Raw genomic sequence first — 18,353 nt, forward strand, 5'->3', positions numbered from 1 at the left:
GCGCCATGCCTTCACCCGTATCTCCAGGGAGAGATGGGGCGCAGTGGGTGTCCGCCACCAGCATCTCAGTGGGCTGCCTCCCGCCGCCCTCTGCTGCCAGGCTGGACACCGGGGCCACGGGCACGGCCCGCTCCCACTTGGCACTTCGAGCCAGCAGATGTGGGGGGGCCCGGCCGTGGGGAAGATCCTCCTTGGAGTAGCAGCGTGGGGTCCCGTGGCCGCGAGGGGCCCCGAGCGTGCAGGGCTTGGGCGGGCCGGGCCGGCAGGGAGCATGCTAAGAGCAGGAAGCCAGGGAGACGCTGGGGAAGACCCAGGGTGGCGTCAGGCTGCCCAGCCAGGGCCCAGCTTCCTCCCCGTTCGCCTGTGTCCAGTGGGGACACGCATGGAGAAACTGAGGCTTCAGGACAAAGGCCACGGCGTATCCAGGCTCCTCAGCAGCTCCTCGGATTTGGGGGTGTCCCAGCAGCCTCCTGGGCAGGGAGCCCCCGCCTCTGCTCACCTTTGCTGAGGGGGAGGGGCCCGCGCCACCCCCCCGCCAGTCCCAGGGCTGTGTCCACAGAGCCGGGCTGCGCGGCTCGCTCCACCCGGGCCCCAGCGGGGGGGAACCTGGCCTGACTTCCTCGTGGCTGTGCCAGGCCTACAGCCCCATCCCACCCCAGCGCACAGCCCAGGCCTCTGGGATGGCCTCCCCCTGCCCAGTAGAGCTCCTGCACAGAGCCACGGCCCTGGCCTTGTCTAGCAATCTGGAACTTTCTACAGATGTTCAGCCTGAGCGCCCATCAGCAGCTGGGCACTGGGAACCAGTTTTGTACCATTCTTGCTTGGGTCTGCTGGCCCCGGGGTTGGAGGCTGGGCTTGACTTACGCCTGCCCCCTCTGCCAGTTCGTCCTGGGCATGGATGCCTCCAGCGATCAGGTCCAGCTCTGTGCAGGCAGGAGACAGTGGGCCGAGTGCACCTGTCTCTGTGGGGCTCGTGTGTTATTTAATGCGCATGCTTTGTCAGGTACTGGTTGCTAAGACTCGAGAATCATGGTTCAAAGCCAGCTTGGGCAAAAAAGTCTGTGGGACTCTTTTCTCGACTTAACCAGAAAACAGCAGTGGAGCTGTGGTTTAAGTGGTAGAGGGGAGAGGTGAGGAGTCGGGCCGGGCTCTGAGTTTAAGGGCTTCAAGGCCTGGGAAGGAGGCGGCGGTCACGGCTGAGGCGCTGAGGACACAGGCCTGCCAACCTCCCGCGGCCGGAGTCAGGATGGTGGGCTGCCACGGGCTGGGGGCCTTTGTTTCCTGGAAAGGAGACAGCTAACATTTTGGAAGTGTGGATTTAAATGTCATCCTGGGAGGGTCCTTGGCTTCCCGGATCCCTGGCTGCCCGAGGCAGAGGGCCCTGTCCCCAGGACGCCCAGCCCAGGCCAGGTCTGAAGAGCTGTGGGCTGCTCTGCCGTGTGTCCCCCCACGGAAGTGCGGGGGTGCGCCCTGCGGTCAAACCCCCGATGCAGGCCTGCTCTCAGGTAGGGGGACTCACTGTGCGGAAGCCAAGCCCACAGCCAATCCACTGAGTCCCAGGTGGGCTCTGGGGCGGGCAGGTGGGCGGGCGGGGACTCCGTTCCAGACCCAGGTTAGCTGGCGATGAGGACGCAGGCCTCCCTGACCCGCATATCCCTGTCAGGCCTCCTGCCCTCCGCCTGTGGCCATGGTTGTGATTTTCCTTCTCTCCTGCCCATGACAAGTGGGTGTCACATGCAGGAACTGGGCACTAGCCAGGGGGGACCCTGTGAAGTGGGGTCAGAGTCGGGCACAGTGGCTCACGCCTATCATCCTAGCTACTCAGGAGGCTGAGATCTGAGGATCGAGGTTCCAAGCCAGCCCAGGCAGCAAAGTCCATGAGACTCCTATCTCCAATAAACCGCCAGAAAATTGGAAGTGGCGCTGTGGCTCAAGTGGTAGAGCGCTGGCCTTGAGCTGAAGAGCTGAGGGACAGCGCCCAGGCCCAGAGTTCAAGCCCCACGACCGACGCCACCAACAACAAAAAGAAGTGGGGGTCAGGAGGTGGGGCAGGGTGGGCAGGGTGGGGCTGCGGACAGGCAGCCTTGCGCTGCATGAAGTCCAGGACTGGGCAGGACTGGATGGGCGGCAAGAGGAGGGACAGTGGCTGGCCCGCTACGCGAGGCAGTGCTGCAGGTGGACACAGGGGCGCGGGTGTGCGCGGTGGGGTGCAGGTGGACAGGAGGGTCTGGCACTGTCGTTGATGGGGCTTGAACTCAGGGCCTGGGCGTTGTCTTAGCTTTTGCTCAAGGCTAGTGCTCTACCACTCTGAGTGCAACTTTTGGTTTTTGAGTGGTTGAGTGGAGACGAGCCCCATGGGGACTTTCCTGCCCGGGCTGGCTTTGAACTGCGATCCTCCTGAATAGGTGGTGTTATAGGTATGAAGCAGGCGCCCGGCTGAAGAGCCTTCTTGAGCACGGGTCCCTGTCAGGCCTAGATTGGCCTGGAGTCCAGCCAGCAGAGGCCATTGCCCCGAGGCGGCCATGCTGTGCCAGTGACACATTGAGATGCTGGGACACTTAGGGACTAGTCACTTAAAGCTGGACCAGCTGCCCATGTGATGCTCCCCAGACCCCCACAGCAGAGGAGCCCGGCCCGGTCCCAGGGAAACCTGTGTGGGGTCTAGCCTTGGCTGTGGGCCTTTGGGGCCATTACAGGCTGCTCTCAGGGCCGGGGCTCCAGTGCTCGTCAGCGGCCACCTATGTGCATGAGGAGTTCTTTGTGCCTGTCTGTGATCTGATAGCAGACCAGACACACCTAAAATCAACCAACCCTGGACATGCACACTGGGACCGCGTGGCTTGTGAGTCAGCTGACTCCAGCCTGGTGCAAGGCGAACAGGGAGGCGACCCAGGCCCCTGGGAAGAGCAGGGCAGTTGCCGCTGCTCAGGGTGCCAGGCGAGGGACAGCAGGAAGAGCCCAGCAATGTGCCCAGCACTCGGAAGACAAGAGCAGAGCAAAGACTTAAAGGCCTCAGTCAAGGGCTTGGGCCGTGGCTTTCTGGGTGCGTCCAGGAGCTCCCCACTTTGCGATGGGGAACCCTGGCTGGGGAGGGGCCGTGGCACTGAGCCAAGGCTGGAGTCAGCTGACCTGGGAAACTGTGCCCCACCCAGGACAGTGCTGGTGCCAGTGCAACCAGGGCAGGGAAACTGAGGGACAATGCTCCCTGGGGGCTGGGTCAGGTGCCGACAGCCTGCTATCAACACGGGCTGGGGGGCTGGGAAGGTGCTCAGCGGTACAGTGCTTGCCTAGCATGCAAGAAGCCCTGGGCTCCATTCCTCAGCACCACCTACACTGAAAAAGCCAGAAGTGACGCTGCGGATCAAGTGGTAGAGTGCTAACCTTGAGCAAAAAGCCCGGTACAGCGCCTAGGCCCTGAGTTCAAGCCCCAGGATTGGCAACAAAAAAAACACTGGCTGGTGTCAGCGGTGAAGAGGTCCAGGCCACAGTCAAGGCCGGGAAACATCCACACAGGGCCAGGAAACTGCTTATCAAAATATTTTATTTTAGGAGATCCCTCAAAAAAGACCCTCCACATTAGACAGACGCCCCAACAATACCCTTGGCGTGGTTTTTTTTTTTTTTTTTTTTGGTCTTGTTTTTTTCATTTTTAAATCAACTAAAACAATTTGATACTTAAAAGACAGGAAGTATTTCCCAATCAGGCCTTAGTTGAGAATATGTATATATATATATGTGTGTGAGTATATATATATATATATATACACATATATATACACACACACACTTCTGATCGGTGGTGGAAGGGAAGATGCTGCCAACAGTCCATTTGGATTCCGCTTCCAGAAGTCTCCACAGGGAGACAGACACACGGCCAGGGAGGCTGCTGCAGGAGGGAGGCAGTGTCGGGGACTCATAATCTACATAAAGCCGGGCGGCGTCTGCCAGGCCGCTCCGGAAGGGCGGGCCGTGCAGTCCTGTGGGAGTCATCTTCATCTCCTGTGTGGCTTCTTTTCCAGCTGAGAAACTTTTTTTTTCTTTTTTAATTTTTAAAAAGAATCACAGCCAAAATAAGACATTAACTGCAAAATCCAAAATGGCTGCGCTTACCCTATTTATAAAAGCTCACGAGAGTCTAGCGGGGCCGGGCGGCCTGCTACACTTTCCCCGGGATCTTGGCCCGCTTGCGGGCGATGGCGTCCTCCACCGCCTTGAGCTGCTTGAGCAGCTCCTCGCGCCGCGACAGCGTGCTGGCCTTCCCGGACTTGGTGCCGGCGGTGGGGGCAGCGGCGGCGTCCGTGGCTTTGCCAGGCACACTGGTGACCTTGCTGGAGCTCTTGGACTGGGGAGACGGCTGGCGTTTCCTGGGGGGCGGAAGGTGTGAGACACAGCCGCTTCTCTGCCCCCCGGTGGCACAGTGGCAGCGCTCTGGGAGTGAGACCCACGAGGCCCCATGCCTGGGGCAGCCTGACCCTCCGCTCACCACCCGCCTGCCTGCCCGCCTGCCCGCCTGCCCGCCTGCCCGCCTGCCCGCCCGCCCGCCCGCCCGCCCGCCTGCCCGCCTGCCTGCCTTCCGCCCAGGGCTCCTTGCAGGGGCACGGGCCTGCCCGCGGGGACCTCTGGGCACGGGCCTGCCCGCGGGGACCTCTGGGCACGGGCCAGAGGCACATCTGGGCTTTCAGGGCAGCAGGGACTGGTGTGGTGAGTGGGTTCCCCGCACCCCCAGAAAGTTACGCCTGCCCAGGAGGGGCCCTCCTGGGAACAGGCAGCACTCACCTATCTGCCAGGACTCCAGGGGCTTTGGAGTTCTGGCTTCTCGGCCGCTCGGGCTTTGGAGAGCCCAATCTCCCCCCAGACTTCCGGTCCCGAGAACCTGGCAGGAAGGGACAGAGTGAGGTGGCCGCACAGCAGGTCCACGCGCGGTGGCGGCTCCGCAGGCCTTCCAGCTGTGCTAAAGACAGGAGGAAGTGGGGGCCAGAGGCTCAACCCATCCTTGCTAATCAGGAGACTTGAGATCTGAGGATGGCAGTTCAAAGCCAGGCTGGGCAGCAAAGTCCTTGAGACTCTTATCTCCAATTAGTCACCAAAAAGCCAGCAGAGAAGGCTGGGAAGTGGCTCAGTGGTAGAGCGCTTGCCTCTCTCATGCATGCATGAGGCCCAGGTTTCAATTCCTCAGCTCCACATAAGCAGAAAAAAGCCAGAAGTGGTGCTGTGGCTCAAGTGGTAGAGCGCTCACCTTGAGCTGAACAGCTGAGGGACAGCGCCCAGGCCCAGAGTTCAGGGCCCATGACTAAAAAAGCCAGAAAAGGTGCTGTGGCTTTTTTCCTAGCCTTGAGCAAAAAGCTAAAAGAGCTAGGCCCGAGTCTCAGGGAAGGAAGTCCCGGGAAATGGCAGGGGAAAGGGGCATGCCTTCACGGCTGCCTTTAGAAGGCACAACGGGACAGCTGCGACGCTGAGCCTGGAGCAGGCTTCCGCCTCCCGCCACAGAAGGCAGTCTACTGAAGCGCGAACGTGGCTTGAGAAATAGACGCAACGCAACTTCCAACAACCAAGTCCAGTGGTCAGGCGGCCCCTGCTGGGCGCTGGGAGCAGGAGGGTGGAAGACAGGTCTGGCACGGCCTGCGGCTTGAGCGGATCTCAGACCAGGCGGCCTGGCGCGGGGAGGGTGGGCAGCTTCTTCCTGGGCCCCCCAGGCATGCACGCACACATGAACCCCTGGGGCGGCCAGAAGCAGCGGCTAGCTCTCAAGGTCAGAGCCACAGCTGCCTGGAGTCCCAGGAGCCTCGGGCCGCAGAGATGTCAGCCAGGGAGGACAGCCCAGCACCTTCTGCGGCCGGCCCGGGCAGCAGACTCGCCCTGAGGAAGCCCGTGCTTCTGCTCATGTTTTAGAAAACAGTGATCATACAAGATCACTTTGTGCTCACCCATGGGAGCCACTGCTCCCGTTCTTTTTTGTTGTTGTTGAACTCGGGTCTGAAGCCCTTCCCCACTGAGCTGAACCCCAAGGCACTGCTTTAAGACAAAGACTTAGGTTTCTTTGGTCAGGAGAGGTGGGACAAGCCTATAGTCCCAGGACTGAGAGGCTAGAGCAGGAGGATTCTGAATCTGAGGCCAGCATGTGCTACACAGCGAGGGAAAGGAAAGAGACTGGGGGGTGGGGGGAGAGAGGGGGAAGGAAAGAGAAAACCCTGGAATCCCAGTACTGAGAGGCTAGAGCAGGAGGGTTCTGAGTCTGAGGCCAGCACGTGCTACACAGTGAGGGAAAGGAAAGAGAGCACCAAGTCTCAGTGCGGAACCGACCTCGCTCTGGGGAGAGGGTGGCCCGCTTGGCTGGGGGGCTCTGCCGGTCCTTGTCCGAGGGCTCGTACCGCTTCCGGCTTCCTTTGTCAGCCGCCTGCAACAGTGGTGTCGTGAGGGGTGGCGGCGGGCAGCCACCGCGGTGAGACGCACAGGGAGCGGGTGGCGGCGGCCCCCTGCTCTCCGGCTGTCTCCCGGACCCCGCTCCTGGCTCCCCAGGCCCGTCGCCACCCGCAGGCTGCCTGGAGACCCATGAGACTCTAAGGCGCTGGGCCCGGGGCAGCCTCCTGGGTTGGGGGGGGGGGGGTGCCCGGGCCTGGGGCGGCCTCCTGGGGGGGTGTGCCCTGGCCTCACCTTGTTCAGCAGTGTCAGCTTGATCTCCTTGTGGGCAACGAACGAGCCCTGCTGAGGCTGCCCGGGGGGCGCCTGCTGCCCGGCCGTGGGCTGCTGCGAGGACTTCCCCCCGGCCACGGGCTTCGAGGACTTGGGCGGCTGTGCAGACGCGTCCCTCCTCCGCTTCTCCTCCTTGACGCCGTCCTCTTTCTTCGATTTCCCTGCCCGCAACAAACCCACAGTCACAGGCGTCCGTGTGCACTGCTCCTCCGGCTCCAGGACGGACTCCTGCTCTACACTGCCCGGGTCCCCACCCGCCCCCCAAGACGAGGCCCTTGCATACCTCTCTCCTTCTTGGTCTGGGCAGGGGTGGGGGAGCGGGAGCTGGCCGAGGACACAGGGCTGGCCAGGTCCGCATACATGTCCTCCGAATCCACGCTGTGCACGGAGCTGCTGCTGGAGGTGGCGCTGGACACCGAGGAGACGCTGCTCACGCTCAGGGACCTGAACACAGAAGCACTGTCGGGCCTGGCGCTGGGGGGACACAGTGGGCCTCTGCCGCCCGTCCCTGCCCACTTGCCACGCTTCCGGGATGACATTTCGGAGGGCTCTGGGGAATGGAGATGCTACGCAGTGAAGGAGCAGGTGTGGAGGAGGACCTGTGCTGAGGGAGCCAGGATGGGGTGGGGCAGGATGGAAAAATCAAGAGTTCAAAGCCAGGCGCCAGGGGCTCACACCTGTAATCCTAAAGCCAGCCTGGACAAGAAAGTCTATGAGATTCTTTTCTCCAATAAACCCCAGAAAACTGGAAGTAGTGCTGTGGCTCAAGTGGTAGAGCGTGATAGAGCGCTCGCCTTGAGCTGAAGAGCTGAGGGACAGCGCCCAGGCCCTGAGTTCAGGCCCCATGACCAGACCCCCCCCCAAAATAAATAAATAAATAAAATATATAAACAACCCCCCCCCAACAGTTCAGCCAGGCACCAGTGGCTCACACCTATAATCCTATTCAGGAGCTGAGATCTGAGGATTGAGGTTCAAAGCCAGCCTGGGCAGGAAAGTCTGCGAGACTCTTATCTCCAATAAACCACTAGAAAACCAGAAGTGGTGCTGTGGCTCTGTGGCTCAAATTGTAGAGCATTAGCCTTGTAGAGTGCGGGGACAGTGCCCAGAGTTCAAGTCCCACAACCAACAAAGGAAAAAAAAAAGCCAGAAGTGGCGCTGTGGCTCAAGTGATAGAGGGGTTGCTTTCAGCAAAAGCTCAGGGACAGTGCCCAGGCCCTAGGACTTGTTCCTCCCGCTCCCCCAAAAAAGTCAAGAGTTTATAGCCAGACTGGGTAGCACAGTGAGACCCCACCTCCCTAAAAAAGACAAGGAAAAGAAGTGAAGGGAGATGGTCTCAGCCTGCAAGCAGACAGCTTGAGAGCAGGCGGGGCTGGCTGGCGGTGGGAGGCAGCGCTCTGCTGAAGGAGAGGCAAATGTCCACTGCGCACGCAGAAAAGCGAATCGAGCACTGCAGTCCCCTCGCCCCCCCCCAGCTACAGCCCAGAGGATGCGGCCCGTCCGCGGGAGCGTGGACAGGGCCTGGGACGGGTCTCGCTAGCCCCACTCCTAGCACATGTGGTGATGCGATGCCCCTGCCACTTTGGGTCTGGCGCGCCCGGCACGCCCGGCACACCCGGCATGCTTGAACCCCTATTTGTCTGGGCTGCGGTGATGTCCAGAAGGAAGTGGGTCAAGCAAGTGACCTGGATCGGGAACTGGAACCGCTGTAGCTGCTGCCGCTGCCACTCCCACTGCCGCTCAGCGTATGCCTGCAACACAAGCCCAAACGCCTCCTTCAGAGACAGCCTCCTCCATGGGCAGCCTCCTCCATGGGCAGCCTCCTCCATGGGCAGCCTCCTTAGGGACAGAGCCCCCTATTGCCCACGCTGCCCCCCAAGGCCTCAGGCGCTTCATGACCGAAGTAAACTTTCAAACTGGTAAGTTGCTACTGGCTTGAAAAAGGTTCTAGATTCTATTTATTTACTTAATTTTTTTTTTTTTGTTGGCCGTGTGGCTTGAACTCTGGGCCTGGGCGCTGTCCCTCAGCTCTTCAGCTCAAGGCGAGCGCTCTATCACTGAGCCACCTTCCCAGCCCCTTCTAGATTCTTTTTAGGCTGAGCTTTCTTTCTTCTTTCTTTCTTCCTTCTTTTTCTTTCTCTCTTCCTTTCTCTCCCTCCCTCCCTCTGTCCCTTCCTCCCTTTCTTTTTTTCTTTGTGGGGCCTGAACTCCGGGCCTGGGCGCGGTCCCTGAGCTCTTCAGCTCAAGGTGAGTGCTCTACCACTTGAGCCACCTTCCCAGCCCCTTAGGCTGAGCTTTTCTTACAGCAAGTGCCAACACACAGCACTTTTGAGGGCCGGGGCAAGGCCCACACCTGGCCCGGAGACTGGAGCTTCTGGAGCAGGGCAGGATCAGGGAGGGTCTTGGGGCTCGGGCTGGGCCTGCTCACCTCCTGGGGGGCGTCCTGGTTTGCCGCTCCTTCCTTCTGGCCTCCCGGGGGTCTCCTGGCTTGGCAGGCTCAGGGGCCGGAGCAGTGGCTTTGGGGGGCTGTGGCGGCGCGGGGGCCGGGGCTGGCTTCTTCATGGATTTCTCTCTGTGAGGTGGAGGCAGGCTCAGCACAGGCAGGCGGCCTGGCCACCTGTACCCACACTTAGGGCTGCCAAGGTTCAAGCCTCAGGACAGGGTCTGGGCTTTGAGCCTCCTCCAGGAGCCACAGGGGCAGCCAGAGGCTGGGCTTCCTCTCACTGTGGGTGCAGGATGAGACAGACAGACAGACAGCAGGCCCTGCCCCCCAGGCGGCCTTACCCTGCTTTCCCTGGTGGTGGGGCTGGCTCCCCCTTGGCTCGTGCGGGCGGTCTATGCGGGGAGGGCGTGGGGGATGGGGACGGGGATGAGGAGAAGGACCGGGATCTGGGGAATAAAGAGAGTATTAGACGGCAGACAGACAGGAGGACATCCTACCAGAAGGACCTCCACACATTCCGTGGCCTTGCCTCGTGGCAGGGTGGCTGGGGAGAGGAGCAGGGCAGAGGCTAGGGTGGAGGTGCCTTCTACGTAGCTCCTGCCAGGATCTCTGCCCGGGCACAGCGGCTTCAGCACCTCATCTCCACACGCACACCGTCACCTGAGGCTCCCTTGGCTTTCTTGTCTTTCCTGAGCCCAAGGGCCCAGTGGAGCTGCTGACTCCAAGAGGACCTGCCAGGCCTCGGGAATGTGCCGCCAGCCAGGCTCCCGTGGGACATGGCTGCCCCTGCCGCTCCCTCCCCCCGCTCTCCCCCTGCTCTCCCAGGCCCTGCAGAAGGGGAACCTGCCTAGCAGAGCCCACACCCCGGCCCTCTCCACTCCTCAGACCTCAGAAGGGGCCCACAGGAGAGCACTGCTCCACGGTGCTCCCACGGTGCTGCCACCTGTGCTCCCGGTGCTCCCACGGTGCGCCCACGGTGCTCCCGCCCACTCCCAGTGCTCCCACGGTGCTCCCGCCCGCTCCCACGGTGCCCCCACAGTGCCCCCACGATGCTCCCGCCCACTCCCATAGTGCTCCCACGGTACCCCCATGGTGCTCCCACGGTGCTCCCGCCCACTCCCAGTGCTCCCACGGTGCTCCCGCCCGCTCCCACGGTGCTCCCACGGTGCCCCCACAGTGCCCCCACGATGCTCCCGCCCACTCCCACGGTGCTACCACGGTGCCCCCATGGTGCTCCCACGATGCTCCCGCCCACTCCCACAGTGCTCCCACGGTGCCACCACAGTGCTCCCACAATGTTCCCACCTGCTCCTGCCTGCGTTTTTGCTCAAGGCTAGCACTCTACCACTTGAGCCACAGCACCACTTCTGGCTTTTTCTGTGTATGTGGTGCTGAGGAATCGAACCCAGGGCTTCGTGCATGCGAGGCAAGCGCTCTACCACTGAGCCACTCCCAGTCCTTCTGCATGTGTTTCTGGATACACTCCCTTGCAGTGGATGGGCAGTTTTGGGGTGTGTCTGCGTCCGTGATGCCCACAGCCGCCCGAGTTCTGCTCGTATCAGGCCAGCAGAGTGGCCGCCACTGCCCCAGGACTAAACTCAGTCCCAGGACCTGCTGGCACCCTGTCTGCCCTGCTGGCACGCAGCCCTGTCAGCCTCCCACTGACGGAGAGCGTGCACGCCGTCCGTGCACAGGGGCGGGACGTACCTGGATCGGCTGCCTGAGAAGGAGCTGTGTCTGGAAGAGCGGCTCGAGTAGGAGCTGTAGGATGAGGACCGGGACCGGGACGAGCCAGAGCCAGAGTAGGACGACGACCGAGACGATGACCTGGGCGAAGGGGCAGAGTGCACTGACCTCAGCACCCCGGCGCGACCAGGCTGCATGGCCACCGTACAGCCAGACACCCAGCACACACACTGGCCCTCACAGAAACCCATGCACAGACACAGACGTGCACACACCCTTGCCAGGCACCTACGGACATGATGCAGCCCAGACCCCCTTTAGTGGAAAGCCTGGTGTGTGTGTGTGTGGCCACCGGTGTGACACCCGGCGACCAGCCTGAGTAGTAGCCGGAGCCAGGATATAAATCTGTATCCTGGCCCTAGAGCTTCTCTCTGTACGTGTCTGTCCATCTGTCTGTCCACTGGACCTCCAGGGAGACCCAGGGCTCCTCTCGGGCTCCCATGACGCTCTTCACGCACGCAGCCTTGGCTCTTCCCTGCACGACTCCCTCCCTCACACAGGAACACAGAGCTTTCCTCTCGGGAGCCCGTCGACAGGACAGCGTGCAGCCCGCCAGTCTGCGCCACTGCCAGCGTGGCTGCAGTGCCCAGAGGATGGTCCAAATGGTGTGCCTGGGTGTTGGGATTCTGTTCTTGGGGATGTGATGCTCTCTGCACCGGTCCTCCCGCCCAGGGCCCAGACCTGCTCCCGTGCAGTCTCGCACGCACAAACGCACGCATGCACGCACACACGTCTCACCTGGAGGAATTGGAGGCGGAGGCTGATGAGGCCGAGGTTTTTCGACGCCTGCGTGCGCGGCTTGGGGAGACTGACACCCCGAGTTTCTTTTTTGGAGACTTGGATCGGCGCCAGGGGTCCTTCCACTCATCAGCTCGCTTCACCTGGGGCCCGGCAGAGGCGGCCTCCTTCTTTGGTGGCTCAGCTTGGCGGCTGGAAGACAGGGGGATGCTGACGCTCATGCGTCCTCCTCCCCAGCAATCTGCTTGGAAAACAAACTAGGAGGCAAGAGAGCCATCTAGCCGGCTCGGTTAACCAACAGCTGGGCCGGACACCTGTATGATCTCAGTGCAAGGCTCCTTGGCATGAAATCACGAGATTCCTCCTCAAACAGTACCTGGACATAATGGTGTGACTGTCACCCTGAGCTACAGGGGAGGTCGAGGTGGGGAGGACTGAGGGTTTAGGCCAGTCTGGACAGACACATCTGTGAGACCTCATCTCAACAGACAAAAGCTGGGCTCAGCGGCATAGGCTTGTTACAATAGGGTCGTTTGTCTGTGCTGGTACTCAGCGTCTCAAGCTCTTGCCTGGCTTTTTGCTCAGGACTGTGTTCTTCCGCTTGAGTCACAGCTGCACTTCCGGCTTTATGCTAGTTCACTGGGGATAAATACCTCACATTTGTCTGCCTAAGCTAGCTTCAAACTGTAATCCTCACATCAGCAGCGCCTGCCTGATTCCAACTTAAAAAAACACCGAAGCTACTAAATTACCCTTTATATGTAAGTGTTCACGACCATTTTTTTTTTTTTAAAGAGCAAAGTCCTGAGAAATGAAAATGGTGTCTCAAAGAACACTTCAATGCTTCTTCCTCTGAAGGCTTCTGAAATACCTAAAGACTCAGCCAGCAGCCCACCTCCTCTCATTCAGAGTGTTGTCACTCAAACCCCAGCACCCCAGAAATCCTGCAGCGGGTAACAGAAACCACAGTGATTTTCATCGTACCTTTGGGACTGGTAAAGCTCACATTTCTGCTTCTGAACTACATGCCTCCCATTCCCAACTGTTGAGCTGGAGCTCAGGGTGCTCTGCTTGGGCCAAACCCTCAGATCTTTTGCTTTTAGTATTTTTTAGTTGTTTTTTTTTTTTTTTGGTTTGTTGCTTCCACCCTCCCCCCCCTCCCCCCCAGGGTCACAAGCTTTTGCCTGGGCTTGCATTAGACTGTAATCTTAGTTCTGCTTCATGAGCAGCTGAGACTACAGGCACAAGGGTCAAGCTAGACAGCTTGTCTAAGACAGAGCCAGGTTAACTTTTTACCCCAAAGATCTTGGACCACAATTCTCCCATCAGAGATGGAAGCTGGGGAGCTGGGCGCTGGCAGCTCACGCCTGTAATCCTAGCTATTCAGAAGGCTGAGATCTAAGGATTTTGGTTCAAAGCCAGCCTGGGCGGGAAAGCCTGTATGACCCTTATCTCCAATAAACCACCAGAAAACCGGAAGTGGCACTGTGGCTCAAGTGGTAGAGAGCTCGCCTTGAGCTGAAGAGCTGAGGACAGTGCCCAGGCCCAGAGTTCAGGCCCCACAACCGACCAAAAAAAACAACAAAAAAAGATGGGAGCTGAGAACAAGATGTGTACCAACCTGCAGTTTTCTAGTAAACTGTTCGCAGATTAAAGATAGAACTCTTGGGCTGGGAAGGTGGCTCAGTGGTAGAGCGCTTGCCTTGCATGCCTGAGGCCCTGGGTTCGATTCCTCAGCACCACATAAGAAAAAAGAAAAAAGCCGGAAGTGGCGCTGTGGCTCAAGTGGTAGAGCGCTAGCCTTGAGCTGAAGAGCTGAGGGACTGCGCCCAGGCCCAGAGTTCAGGCCCCACAACTGGACCCCCCCCCCCAAAAAAAAAAGATAGAACTCTTATTATTTGTAGTTTGACTTGGAGACCTAATGTTTTTCAGTCAGTCTTGTGTTTATCTTCACGTGTTTCCTCTAAGTGTAGAAACCTGCTCTCCTTTTTTTTTTGTTGGTCGTGGGGCTTGAACTCTGGGCCTGGGTGTTGTCCCTGTGCTCTTCAGCTCAAGGCGAGCGCTCTACTACTTGAGCCACAGCGCCACTTCCAGTTTTCTAGTGGTTTATTGGAGATAAGAGTCTCCCAGACTTTCCTGCCCAGGCTGGCTTTGAACCATGATCCTCAGATATCAGCCTCCTGAGTAGCTAGGATTACAGGCGTGAGCCACAGCGCTGGCTCTGCTCTCCATTCTTTAGTGAGTCACTGGCTTTTCTTTCCCTTGATCCAACCCCTGCCCCTGCACATGCGGGTCTCCACGCCTGCATGGTGGCCTTGAGGGCACAGGCTGAGGCACTGGCGTTGCTCCTGAACGCAGCTGCCTGCCCCACCCCGGGGCTGGCCTGTCACGGAGGCCTCCACAGAGCAGCCACCACAGAGCAGCCACGCGCCCTTCCCATCTCACTTAGAGTATATGGGAGCGCCTCAATCCTCCCGAGTTTGATTCCTTGGTGCATCTTGCCTGTGCTCACCTGTGGCAGCAAGGCACACTGCACTCAAGCCTTGTGAGCAGATCGGCAGCAGCGCCTTGCTCGTCCCTGGCTTTGTGTGACCAGCACTTGTGTGTCAAGTATCTCAAAATAAACTGCAGCAGGCAGAGTGGTATCTGGCTGCAATCCCAACCAAGAGGCCGAGGCCAACCTGGCCCACACAGGGAGACCGACTCAATGACAAAACCTCCAGAGCTTCAGTGTAGACACTCGGCAGGGGAAGCCCAGCGCTCTGCCCTGCCCCAGGGAGAGTACACTGAGGCCCAGTGTCACAGCCCAGCCCAGACACATCGGGAAGGAAGTGAGGACCTGCCCCCGCTTCCTGTCACAGCCGTCAGGCGCCACTCTCCCCTTCCCACGTCCCACGTGCTGTCATTAAGTCACGCGTTCTCATGAGTCACCTGGATGGGCAGGTGCCAGAGAGGGCAAGGCCCCGCCCTTTCTACATGCAGACTGGACAGTCCTAGTCTGCAGCGTGAAGGAGGACAGAGGCTCCCGCTGCCCCACTGCAGCAGGGAAGAGAAAGCCGGGGTCACTAAGGTGGAAGCCTGCCCACATGTTCTAGAGTGCCGCTCGGCGGAGAACAAGCTCCTTTAGCCGGCAGAGCCACCAAGGTGTCCTGCAGAGCCGCGCTGCCCACTGCCATGTGCCCGGGCACCACAGCAGGGCCCAGTGTTAGCACAACCTTTGTGTTCTTACTCACTGTGGCACACAATCTGATGTTTGCTGATGTAATGCTGCAAAAATATGCAGAACATCTGCATAGCAAGTGTGAGGTACTGAGTTCAAACCCCAATACTGCCCGAAAAGAAATAAAAACAAAAGCCTTTAAATTTAACCTTAAGAAGTAAAAAACGGGCTGGGAAGGTGGCTCAGTGTTAAAGAGTGCTTGCCTCGCGTGCATGAGGCCCTGGGTTCGATTCCCCAGCACCACATACACAGAACAAGCTGGAAATGGTGCTGTGGTTCAAGTGGTAGAGCGCTAGCCTTGAGCTGAAGAGCTGAGGGACAGCGCCCAGGCCCAGAGTTCAGGCCCCATGACTGGCAAAAAGCCAAAACAACAACAACAACAAAAAGAAGTGAAAAATAGTTAGGACACACAAATAAGTAAGCGAGATGGCGTCCGGATGCTGCCTATCGTGTGGATGAAGATGAAGCCCAGGCAGGGATCATCAAGGTTAAGCATTAACCAGCAGAGCCTCAGCCATTTCTCGGCCACACAGGGGACTCAAGCCATGGAATGTGGGCTAAAAGGCACACAACTCAAATCACTAATGGAGATGGCCACTATCTGGGGGAGGACTGGGTGGCAATCAGCAAGAACTCATTGCTCAGTCCCACTTGGGACAACTCTATTCTTACAACATGGAGGAAGTGGTAAGATTGACTGGCCCCCAAGACCGAGCAGCTTCCTCAGAGCAGCTACAACCCCTAGGCTCGCTCACGGCCCAGGGGGTCTGCTTGGGCCACAGGTGGAGGCAGCCAGCTGTCCACATAGTTGTGTTCTGAGTGGCAGGGGTTCGAGCAATGACACACACTGTATCTTTGCTCCCAAGACAACCTAAGATGCCCAGGTGGAACGCTTATTCTAATGAAAGACAAAGCAGTTGCTCCGAACAGCTTAAGCAAACCTGGAAGAGCCACAAAAGCAGGCGGAATGCAGAAGACAAGCTCCCAGGGCCCCAGGGCCTGCGGTGCGGCTGGGCAGGCCGGACCTGGAATGTGTACAGAGAGGGCAAAGTCTACAGGGAAGCTCTGGTCTCCAGCTGTAGCTCTTATTCCCCCCACCCCCTGCACACCTCTTGTGCAAGAGCGACATGTGCAGGGCCCCAGAGGAAGCGTGCAAGGAGGCCGACCCCCGTGTCCCGAACTCCAACCTGGGCGGCTGTGAAGTCTGGCTCAAAGAGAAGGAAAAGGGGATGGCAGCTCTTTCCTGGGGCGTGCACTCGGGGCCTGGGCACTGTGCCTGAGCTGCTTCTGCTCAAGGCTAGCGCTCTACCACTTGAGCCACGATGACACTTCTGGCCTTTTCTGTGTAAGCAGTACTGAGGAATGGAACCCAGGGATTCGTGCATGCATACTCTACCACTAAGCCACATTCCCAGCCCAGGATGGCAGTTCTTATCTACAATAGAGTTAAATAAACAAGAGGAGGAAGTTCCCAGCATGTGGGTCTTGGCTGGAGCAAATGTGTCCACATTGGTTTCTGGAAAAATCCAAACCTTCCTCAAGTTCTGTGCCCTCCCACTCCATCTGCCAAGCTCTGTGGAAGGAACACGCACTCTGCTCACCTCCCAGGAAAGGCCACGGCAGCTCCACGCCCCGAGCTGTCGGCTGGCTTCCCTGCACTTCCGCAGGGCTCTCTCCCGCCACCGGCCTCCTGCCTCAGTGGGCGCAGCCCTTCTTGCCCATACATTTGAGTAGGAACACACTCTAGCACTGCCACTCTAGGGCTCACCTTGCCCACCACTCACGACACTTCCTGGCTCAAGAAATGGAGCCCTGCAATTCCTCCCTCCCTCTGGGTTGCTCTCCAGGAACAGAAACACTGTGCCTATTCCTCGTGATACAGCTAGGGTCTGAACCCACATACTAACCATGCCACCACGTACCCGCATATCCTCCCATCACCCCTCAGCCTGCGGTCCGTATTAAGGGCAGCAGGCCAGCAACACTGCCAATGAAACACGGAATAAAACCCATCACGTGCTCCTCCCAGCTGCAATTCCCAGGAGGCTCTGGTTCAGGCCCTGACCTGGAAGTGCTGGTGTGGAGCCAGACTCCCACGCACAAGGTCTCAACTGCAGACCCGCCACTTCAGTCCAGACGTGAAAATGTCTGGACACACCCTTAACCACAGCAATGCAAACACTCCCCCTACTTGCAGTTTTAGCTTCTGGATGAGTAGAAAGAAAGCAAAAACCGCTGGGCGTGTAGCTACTCAAGAGGCTGAGAACCGAGAAGCCTGGTTGAAGCCAGCACAGGCAGAGAAACCTGAGAGACTCATCTTCATTAACTAGCAAAAAGTCTTAAGTGGAGGCATGGCTCAAGTGGCAGGGAGCCAGCCATGACTAAAAAGTTAAGCAAGAGTCTGAGGCCCTGACTTCATCATCTTCTAGAGCAAAAAACAAAAACAAAAGGCAGTGTACTGTTCCAAAGTGATGGCAAGTATTACTAAAACACACCTTTTCTGAGGGGACATTTATAAGACAGTTGATGAACACTGGGCTCTATCATGACTCCACACCTTGGCCCGGATTCCATGTTTTAAGAGTGATTAACTGAACAGACGTAGAACGTTGCTAATCTGTGGCTGCATTGAGTGCAGCACAGGCCTCCGGCATCAACCATGAGACTTGCACCCCAGAGCACCTCAGGGCCAGCCCTCCACCTGGCGGAGGGGCGTCCTGGGCAGTGACTGGGTAAGGATGCTAGGTCGGGCACACTTGGCCCTGAGAGCCCTGGCACCACCACGGCTTTCTCAGCAGCAGGGAAGCAGCACCCAGGAGAGATCAGAGGTGGTGTAGGGTCCCCACATCCTCCAGGGAGTTCTCTGTGGTGACAGAAAGCCGTGAATGGATCAAGATGACTCCACAAGAAGCCGGGCGCTGGTGGCTCACGCCTGTAATCCTAGCTACTCAGGAGGCTGAGATCTGAGGATCGCGGTTCAAAGCCAGCCCGAGCAGGAGAGACCGTGAGACTCCTATCTCCAATAAACCACCAGAAAACCGGAAGTGGCGCTGTAGCTCAAGTGGTAAGCATTCGCCTTGAGCTGAAGAGCTGAGGGACAGCGCCCAGGCCCAGAGTTCAAGCCCCACAACCGACAAAAAAAAAAAAAAAAAAAAAAGATGACTCCACAAGTGTGGGCAACTCCAGCTTTGCGCCAGCTCCACCCCTCAGTTCACTGGGAGGAGTAACAACAGGGGCAGGGTGTGCAGTGGGCAGCCTCTGTATGCCACGGGCTGCTGACTGCTACTGTCCCCCTTTCAACAGCTTGGACTGGAGGCCATGTGATCTCATGTACACCCAGGGCCATGTTAGTGAAGAGCAGATATAATGTGCAGCTCAAGTGCACATGAAAATTCCTAATCCCATGGGCTGGGAAGGTGGCTCAGTGGTAGAGCGCTTGCCTTGCATGAAGGAGGCCCTGGGTTCGATTCCTCAGCATCACATAAGCAGGAAAAAAAAGCTAGAAGTGGCACTCAA

The 18,353-nt window shown here is 58.6% G+C and overlaps 1 protein-coding gene across 5 annotated transcripts in view; it reads right to left on the reverse strand.

Annotated features, from left to right (window-relative positions):
* Nucleotides 1-3,524: 3,524 nt before the first annotated feature.
* LOC138822820 (zinc finger CCCH domain-containing protein 18) overlaps nucleotides 3,525-18,353 on the reverse strand; it is a 41,426-nt gene continuing 26,597 nt past the window's right edge. For all 5 annotated transcript variants that reach the window (XM_070015748.1, XM_070015747.1, XM_070015751.1 and 2 more), the window contains 10 exons: nucleotides 11,618-11,809; nucleotides 10,841-10,960; nucleotides 9,475-9,579; nucleotides 9,119-9,262; nucleotides 8,376-8,441; nucleotides 6,974-7,134; nucleotides 6,652-6,851; nucleotides 6,301-6,394; nucleotides 4,777-4,873; nucleotides 3,525-4,364 (listed from right to left, as the gene is read on the reverse strand). In XM_070015748.1, coding sequence (XP_069871849.1) covers nucleotides 4,157-4,364; nucleotides 4,777-4,873; nucleotides 6,301-6,394; nucleotides 6,652-6,851; nucleotides 6,974-7,134; nucleotides 8,376-8,441; nucleotides 9,119-9,262; nucleotides 9,475-9,579; nucleotides 10,841-10,960; nucleotides 11,618-11,809 — 1,387 coding nt within the window. In that variant the 3' untranslated portion in view covers nucleotides 3,525-4,156. The remainder of the gene's footprint in view (nucleotides 4,365-4,776; nucleotides 4,874-6,300; nucleotides 6,395-6,651; nucleotides 6,852-6,973; nucleotides 7,135-8,375; nucleotides 8,442-9,118; nucleotides 9,263-9,474; nucleotides 9,580-10,840; nucleotides 10,961-11,617; nucleotides 11,810-18,353) is intronic.

Source organism: Dipodomys merriami, unplaced genomic scaffold, assembly GCF_024711535.1.
Source record: "Dipodomys merriami isolate MVZ:Mamm:240054 unplaced genomic scaffold, mDipMer1.0.p SCAF_116, whole genome shotgun sequence".
Lineage (NCBI taxonomy): Eukaryota > Metazoa > Chordata > Mammalia > Rodentia > Heteromyidae > Dipodomys > Dipodomys merriami.